The sequence below is a fragment of the Eimeria acervulina genome, genomic scaffold (genome assembly GCF_000499425.1).
Source record: "Eimeria acervulina Houghton genomic scaffold, Eah_scaff483, whole genome shotgun sequence".
NCBI classification, from domain to species: Eukaryota; Apicomplexa; class Conoidasida; order Eucoccidiorida; family Eimeriidae; genus Eimeria; species Eimeria acervulina.
In genome coordinates this window covers 15,001-23,982 of record NW_013547308.1, presented here as the reverse complement: position 1 = coordinate 23,982, position 8,982 = coordinate 15,001, and the positions used below count along the sequence as shown (strand labels likewise).

Here is an 8,982-nt window from a genome sequence, read left to right as displayed (position 1 = left end):
ATATATATATGTATATATATATATATATATACATTTTTTATGTGTGACCCCGTGCTGTTTCCTCTTGACTTTAATAAGACGTAGTTAACTAGTTAATTAATTAATTGAATAATTAATTGATTTATTTTTATTTATTTATTTGTTTATTTGTTCAAAGTTTACCTCTAAGCGGTTTTTGTAATTTGTTTTGCAGTCTAACGCTGGCTCTGAGGCCGGCGATGAGAAAAGAGCGGCGAGAGACCCAAGGAAAAGAATTTGAAGTTAAAGCAACATCTTCATTCTAAACAAAACAAATAAATAAACAAATAAATATATAAACAAGTAAATAAACAAATAAATAAATAAATAATAGCATTAGAATGGTATATTATAAGTATATAATCTGCATTTACAGAGGTATATATATAGTATATAACATATATATATATATATTATATGTATATATATATTATATGTATATATCACAATTTGGGGTTTATTTTTAAATCCGTTAAACAAAATAAATAAATAGACGAAGGAAACATACAAACTAACCTATAAACATATACTGTGCACTATACATATGTATATAATATATATATATATATTTATATATATATTTTTTACGTCTATGTAGCATTATACGCTTATAATATATTACAATATATGTATAATTATATATAAAGCATGTTAATAGAAGAAATACAAATTATTAGCAGCACTTCAGTTGAACTCGTTGATTTAGAGAAAAAGAAATATCTTTTAAAAGGTAAGGTGTCTATGAGAGAAGAGCAAGAAAACAAATAAAATATTTTATTATTATAATTGCTAAGGAGAATACTGCAGCAATTAAACCAATTAAACAGCAGACGTCAATAATAATTAATATATTATATTTTTTTAATTTTATTTGTTCATGTAAGGCAGCAATAGATATCGCTGCTTGATTATATTAGTATGATACATGCATATAATAATATACGAATAAACTATTTTCTTCTTTTTATTTATTTTTTGTTTATTTACCTTGTCTAAATCCCAGTAAGCAATGAAAGGAGAAGAACTAAAGAGAGGGTCTGCAAACGCGTCCACATATTTAGCTGCAGCTCCGAGTGCAGCGAAATATTCGCCCATCTTAATGAATACCAATAAATATAAATTTAATAATAATAATAATAATAAAAAGATTTGAATGCAGTGTATAAACAAAAAGAAGAAAAGAAAGAAGAATCCTTCGAACGATTTTCGCTCGCTCTATTGCAAATGGATACCCAGCGAAAATGCCGCTGTCTCCCTGAAACTCCTTTCTTTTTAAATTATTTTTTAAATTGTTTTTAATTAATTTATTTGACTTTACTTTGTTTTCCTGCTGTTTTACACTTGGAAGCAGATAACTGCAGCTGCAGCTGCAGCTGCGAACAGGCGGCTCTGCAAGACCACTACCGGTGGTTGCCGCAGGGGCTGTTGCTGCAATTTCAAGGAAAATTTTGCGGAAAAAAAGAATCCCGTAGATACAAATAAGAAAAAAAATCCTATAAAAACCAAAAAAATTCGAAAAAATGCTTATTTTCACCCTCTTTACCGCTGGTTTCCTCCTTGTTCCCCCCAGGCAGACCACCAGGCCATGCGCAGAACGAAGCGTGCAGAACAAGGAACTTTTGTCGCGTTTCAAGCAAAAAATAATTTATTTAAAATATTAAATAAATAATATATATATAATATTATAACATTTCAATTTTTTCCCCGTTCGAGTTTAGAGTTTGCCTCTGGGAAAGCAAAAATGCCGTTCGTAGCTTCATTGAGCTACCGATATAGATATATGAATGAAAATAGCTTCTCTTTTTATCCATCTATTGAATATAGAATAAACACAAAATAAATATTATTTCTTTTATATTTTTCTTAATATTCTTTTTTTATCGATTTCGGCCATGTTACCTTTTCGGTAGCTGCGTGTGTTCGGGTGTACGCGCAAGTCGGCTACCGCTTGAAATTTAGAATACACTAAGGCGCAGATATTATTTTATTTAATTATTTATATATTTTTACCTTTAATGTTTGTGCTTTTGTTTTAATTCTTTCCTTTTAATCCCTTTAAAAACTATTTTCATACTCCCCACAAAAAACAGCAGACTCGACCTGAATAAGCACAATTCCCAGACCCAAAACCCTAAACCCTAAACCCTAAAATCTAAACTCTAAACCCTAAACCCTAAACCCTAAACCCTAAGCACTAAGTTTTAGACCCAAAATCCAAAACCCTAAACCCTTAACCCAAAGCCTAAATTCAAAACCCTGAACTCTAAACCCTAAACCCGAAACCCTACACTCTAAACTTTAAACTCTAAACCCTAAGCCCCTGACCCTAAGCCGCAACCCTAAACCCTAGGCACTTTGCTTTGTCCCCATCACACGAGAAGTAGGAATTATGGTTATTACCCAAATCGACTAAGAGAAGATGCAACGAAGCAGCGTATAAATTTCAGCAGCTCATGAAATCAGGCAAAACAAACAAAAAAATAAATTCTAATGAACCCCTCTGAATTTGCTGTTGCCATTTGCTGCTGCAGCTGTTGCTGCATTGCTGCTGCAGCAGCTGCTGCAGCAGGTGCTGCAGTAACCTCAGTTGCCGCTTCAAGCCTCAGTGTAGTACTTCATTTAATTCTATTTTTTGATTTGTTCTGTTGTAGTGCGGCTCAGAACATTTACAGAAATTCAACGGAGACCTCCCCTGCAAGCAGCTGTACGTACACCGCACTGCGCTGACAGCGAAAACTCAATAAAAGGGCTTATGAGTATTTATTTGAGCTGTTTAAAACAAAGTCAAATAAAATAAATCAGAAAGAAGTGCAGGAAATGAATGCATACGCAAAGAGAAGACACCGCAAACCCACTCACAATAAACTTAAACAAGTCTGTGTCGATATACCAATAAATAAGCAAAAAGAATATATTTTTATTTGAATATTGATGCTTTAGTAATATATATAATTATTATTTATGTTTAATAATATACTTTGAAACTTACTAATTCGTTATGATCAACACATCTACACTCTTTTTCTTTGCCTCCCTCCACTTGTATACAAAAAAATTCACCTTCAACGGGCTATACTTCGTTTAGGGTTTAGGGAGTTAAGGTTGAGGGTTTAGGGTTTATTGTTTGCTTTTTAAGAGTTGCAAGGTTTGCTGCTCTTCTTTTTCTGTTTTGTTCCTGCTAAGGGTCAGCTGTACGGCATATCGAAGTAATAATATGGCAACAAATGTGCAGCAGCAGCAGCAGCAACATTCAGCCTGCATTTCCTTTTATTTTGTTTGTGAATCTCTACACACACTGCTTTCTGAGGTGTATATACACCTGAAGTTTTCTGCGAGATTTCTTCTCGATTATTTTACTAGGGTCACCGACTGAGGGAGATATGGTGGTGGATATACACCACCTATCATTCATCGAGCTGCACTTATTTGAAATAATTTGATCAAATTAATTTAATTAAATAAAAAAACAAAAAAATTATGCTGCGTTTTCTACATAGAGTGGAAGGCCGACGCTGTAGGCGCATCGCGGTGTATGGGCAGAGATCTTGGATACAAAAAGGAATTAATAGGGCTATGACCCCTTATTATAAAGCAAAATATTAGATTAAAAAGAATAAGCAATTATTTTAAGGCAATTTTAACGATATAACTTTCAGTTTCTCATTTATTATTTGCGGTGAAGGCGTCTAGCGATGTTTATGCGAGCGGCGCCGGTGCGCGGAGGGTCGATGCAATGGAGTGGAGGTAATTGGGAGTAAAATATGAATTCTTCATAAAATAATGATAGAAAAAGGAAATTAATCATTAAAAAGCAACAAATAAAATTCAAAAAGCTTTATTTATATCCGTATTCCACCCAACAGCCAACAGCTCTACGCTAGCGAGCCGGCGGTCGGGTCACTCCCCTGAAGAGGCAGCGGTTAGTCGTTTGCTGCAGCAGCAAATAGAGTGTAATCGGAGGTGTATATGCCACCATAATTCTTGTTTTTATCATTCGGCTGTGGAAGTAGATCTGTGAAGGTTTGTTTTGTTGTTGTTGTTGTATATTTGTTTGTTTCTCTGTGTTATCTCTGCTTATTAACCCTCCTGCTTCCGGTGTATGCTGAGCTAAGGTACAGCTATTTCTCTCTGCCTTCTCTCCGATGGCGCCGCTACTTATAAAGGGCCTCGGCGCCCTCATTGCCGTTACCGCTTTAACTAGCGGTGCTGCAGCAGCAGCAGTAGGAAGCAGCAACAACCAGCTAGCTGGCTCAAATAGACCTTTCGGTTTAAGGGGGTCTCTCCTCGGTGGAGGAGGGAGCGGCGGTGCTGGAAACATCGGCAGCAGCAGCAGCAACGTTATAGGCGACGAAGAAGTTGTTGTTACAGATACAGTGCTTGATGAACCAGCAACCATCGAGCTTGCTGCTGTAGCTTTATCCAGCATAAATACTTTCTGGCTGTCTCTTTCCCCAGCAGCACGTGATGAACTCCTAAATGAAGTAAGCAACAGCAGCAGAGGGGACAACATAACCGTTGACGAAACAATCGAAGAAAACAGACCTCCAAGCCCCGTCCCTATTGAAGACAGCAGCATCAGCAGCAGCAGCGGCAGCAGCAGCAGCGGCAGCAGCAGCAGCAGCAACAGACTTCCAGTACGCCAATTCCTCGGGCTTCTCGGAGGAAACCGCAACCGCAGATTGAGGGAAGATGCAGCATTGCTGAGATTGCTGCAGCGCTTAGACGACAGCAACAGCAGCAACATCAACATCATCAGCATCAGCAGCACCAGCACCGTCAGCCCTCTAGCTGAAGCGGGGCTTGGAGGCATCAGCAGCACTATTCCTGCTTCTCTGCCTGAATCCTTCTCTACTATTGCTGCAGAGGCTCTGCTATCCACACTCCCTGCAGCAGAAGGCGAGATCAGCAGCAGCAGCAGCATCAGCAGCAGCAGCACGGGAGAGGCATTTGAAGAAGATATAGCTTCTTCTCCCGGGGTGGTGGCTATTGCTCTCGTTGAAGACGAAAGCAGCATCGACAGCAGCGGCAGCAGCAACGAGGAGAGCGCCCTCGACAAACTGCAGCAGCAACTAGGAAATATCGATATAAGCGAAGAAGAAGTTATCTTAGCCTTCCGCGCATTCGTAAGAAGATATAAAAACTATTTAATGCAGTTTGAGGACCAGCTGCAAGAATATGTAGACAGCGGAGCACTGGAGCAGCAGCTGCAGCAGCTGAGGGAAGCAGTCAGGCAATACGAAGAGAAGCATGGCCTAGACAGCAGCAGCAGCAGCAGCAGCAGCAGCAGCAGCAGCAGCAGCGAGGAAGTAGCAGTAGATGAAGGAGAACAAGAACATGATGATGATGATGATGAAGATGATGAAGATGAAGATGAAGATGAAGATGAAGAAGAAATCAACGGACAGGGCGTTGAAGAGGAAGGCAGCAGCAGCAGCAGCTCTACCTCCACAGCAGCACCGGAAGAGCATCTCAGCAGCAGCACTCTAGAAGCAGAAATCATCAGCAGCAGCAGCACTCTAGAAGCAGAAATCATCAGCAGCAGCAGCACTGTAGCAGCGGAGCACCTCGAGAGCAGCAGCAGCAGCACTGCAGCAGCAGAGCACCTCGAGAGCAGCAGCAGCAGCACTGCAGCAGCCGAGCACCTCGAGAGCAGCAGCAGCAGCACCGCAGCAGCTCGCCGTGTCCTTGTCGAAGAGGAAGCAGAGGAATGGAGCAGCAGCAGCACAACCACTGCAGCACCAGAAGCATTTTCTTCTGCTGCAGGCTTCCTGGGCAGCACCAGCACTGTAGCAGCCGAAGCCCTCAGCAGCAGCAGCACTGCAGCAGCAGAGCATCTCGACAGCAGCAGCAGCACTGCAGTAGCAGAGCACCTCGACAGCAGCAGCAGCACTGCAGTAGCAGAGCACCTCGACAGCAGCAGCAGCACTGCAGCAGCAGAGCACCTCGACAGCAGCAGCAGCACTGCAGCAGCAGAGCACCTCGACAGCAGCAGCAGCACTGCAGCAGCAGAGGAGCTCAGCAGCAGCAGCAGCACTGCAGCAGCAGAGGAGCATCTCAGCAGCAGCAGCACCCTCTCTGCCTAAGGGTTTATATATTGAGTAATGTTACATTATATTACTTCCATCGCAGTGTACAGACACCTGCAGCAGCAGCAAGAGCAGCAGCAGTAGCTGCAGCAGCAGCAGCGGCAGCAGGACTTGCAGCAGCAGCAGCTGCAGCAATAGCTGCAGCAGCAGCAGCAGCAGCAGCAGCAGGAATAAGTGAGACAGACTTTCTTGTGTTGCGTCTACCTCCGTATACGCCTGAAGTTGCTGCACCCATGTGCACCTTCGGGTGTAGGTATGTTTGTAAACCCTAAACCCTAATTTAGGGTTTAGCTAAACCCTAAACCCTAAACCCTACGGTTTACGGTCTAGCCTGTGCATCATGATCCTCTGGGAAGGGTGGCGGCTGCAGCACAAACCCTAAACCCTAAACCCTAAACCCTCCTCCTTTTGGGGGTTGAGGGTTTAGGCCCCAGCGTTGTTTGTTTGTATTCCTTCTTGAACAGCATTCATAAACCCTAAACCCTTATTGTGATATCCCTCTACATCGCGTTCGTTCTGCTGCTGCTGCTGCTGGTGTTGCTGCTGCTGCTGCTGCTGCTGTTGCTCCTGCCGTTGCTGCTGCTGCAGCAGGAGCAGCAGCTGCAACAGCTGCTAACCGTAACTATAGACATCAACAAACCGCACTTCGCTTCTGTTGCTGCTACTTCTGCTTCTGCTGCTTCTGCTGCTGCTGCTGCTGCTGCATGCACTTGCGCCTGAAGGCTTCGGCGTTTTGCGTAGGACAGAGCAGCAAAGGCTGAGGCAGCAGACTCTCCTCACGCAGCCCCCAGCGAACCTGTCACACAAACCCTAAACCCTAAACCCTAAACCCTAAAGCCCTCTAAACCCTAAACCCTCTAAACCCCAAACCTTGCTGTAGACCTCAAACGCTTAACCCTCGACGCAGTGACAAACATTCGTCCAGCAGCAGCAACAGCAGCAGCAGCAGCAGCAGCAGCAGCAACAGCAGCAGCAGCAGCAGCATACCTGATGAGGGAGCAGCAGCGAGAGTTTGATAGGCCCTGACCCCGTTACAGTCAGCCACCCCAACTCGCCGATTATTAAATCTGCTGCGCCTTCACTCCAACCTCGGCCCTTCACCTGCAACAGCAGCAGCAGCAGCAGCAGCAGCAAAAAAAATGTATATATGGGTAGTTATAATACATGGTGCATGCATAATTAGTATACACAAATGCAAGCATACAACGGTAATAATATTATTTATATATGTGTATACATTATATACATAATTATATATACATATAACCTATATGTATATATACATACAAGCATACACAGGCTAGCAAATACATATATATATATATATATATACATATATATAATATATATATATATATATATATATATACTTATGCATATAAAGAAAAATAAAAAATATAAACAGGCGTACAAATATATGCAGATAAAAATTATAAATATAAATAAATGTAAATGTACATAGAAACGAATATCAACATACAAATATTAAATATAAATATAAATATAAATAAATATATATTTTGTATATAACAATTTGGAGTTACTTCGATTGTCTGGTGGTCATAAAGGGGAGCAGCAGCAGCAGCAGCAGCAGCAGCAGCAGGCGATAGAAGCAATTTGCTGCTGCAGCGCGAAACAAACAAACAGAGACAACTCAACGAAGCAAAACAATTTATTAAGTACAACAGGACCTCAATATATTGCTGTCGTTGTTGCTGTCGCTGCTTATGGTGCTGCTGCTGCAGTTGCTGCTGCTGTTGCTGTCGCTGCTGCTGCTGCTGCTGCTGCTGCTGCTGCTGCTGCTGCTGCGTGCGTATCCTTTTTCCTTTAATGCTGCACTCTTGTAAATAACTCTAAATCAGAGATTACAAAGACGAATAAAGTAATGTAAATAAAAAGAAAGAGAGAGGCAGAAGGAGAGCAGAGTAGATAAAATAATAATTATATTATATTTAGCTGTTTGTCTTGCTACGAGGAATAATCAAAGAAAAGACAGCAGCACTTGTCTTACTTGGCTTCTCCTGAGCCCCGTTGTTGTTGTTTCTGCTGCTGCTGCTGTTGCTGCAGTATTTGGTGCTGCTGTAGGTTTTCGTGCTGCTGCAGTAGTTTTTCTTGCTGCTGCTGCTGTTGATGCTGCTGCTGTTGCTGCAGTTGCTGGTGCTGCAACAGGAGCTGCTTGACTGAGGTTTTGCTGAGGAGTTTAATAGGTACATGCTTATTAATCATGATAGAAACAAAAACAGCAGCAGAAGATGAGGTGTATATACACCCCAACGAACCCAGAGATACGCCTTCTCCTTCCTCAAGCCGAAGGCTGTTGCAGTAAAGAAGCGAAGCAGACAAATAAAGAGAAGCCTGCTTCTATTAACAACGAACACAAACACAAACACTAAACAATCAATGAACCAGCTTGCTGCTGCTGCTGCTGCAAGTGCTGCTGCTGCTGCAGCAGCTATACATGCACGAAGCAGCAAGACGTGATGATGCCGCTGCCAATTCAGCAACAGCAGCAGCAGCAGCATAAGCAGCAGCAGCAGCATCAGGAGTATAAGCATCAGCAGCATAAGCAGCAGCAGCATAAGCAGCAGCAGCATAAGCAACAGCAGCAGCAGCAGCAGCAGGAGCTGACGGGGTTGAGTAGCGGAGCGACAGAGCTTCTGGATACGAAGCCAGGGACATCAAATAATTTAATATTTTTAAAAAAAGAAAAACAAATCAAACCAGCAGTTGTAGAGGGAAAAGAGCTAACGGTAGCTCCACCGCGCAGACCCACCTGCAGCAGCAAACCAAAGCAGCAGCAAAACAAAGCAGCAGCAGTAGCAGAGCAGCAGTAGCAGAGCAGCAGAGCAGCAGCGAAGCAGCAACAGAGCAGCAGCAA

At 42.2% G+C, this 8,982-nt stretch overlaps 2 protein-coding genes across 2 annotated transcripts in view; one reads left to right on the top strand and one right to left on the bottom strand.

Moving 5' to 3' along the window:
- Nucleotides 1-4,160: 4,160 nt before the first annotated feature.
- EAH_00040110 (hypothetical protein, conserved) lies at nt 4,161-6,101 on the top strand (the record flags this gene model as incomplete). The annotated part of the gene is made up of 1 exon (XM_013391882.1): nt 4,161-6,101. The coding sequence occupies one exon, from the start codon at nt 4,161-4,163 to the stop codon at nt 6,099-6,101; it is 1,941 nt and encodes a 646-aa protein (XP_013247336.1).
- A 664-nt stretch (nt 6,102-6,765) lies between these two features.
- EAH_00040100 (hypothetical protein, conserved) overlaps nt 6,766-8,982 on the bottom strand; it is a gene marked incomplete at both ends in the record, with an annotated part of 6,098 nt that continues 3,881 nt past the window's right edge. Inside the window, 4 exons of the mRNA XM_013391881.1 lie at nt 6,766-6,900; nt 7,092-7,205; nt 7,796-7,957; nt 8,826-8,877. Coding sequence (XP_013247335.1) covers nt 6,766-6,900; nt 7,092-7,205; nt 7,796-7,957; nt 8,826-8,877 — 463 coding nt within the window. The remainder of the gene's footprint in view (nt 6,901-7,091; nt 7,206-7,795; nt 7,958-8,825; nt 8,878-8,982) is intronic.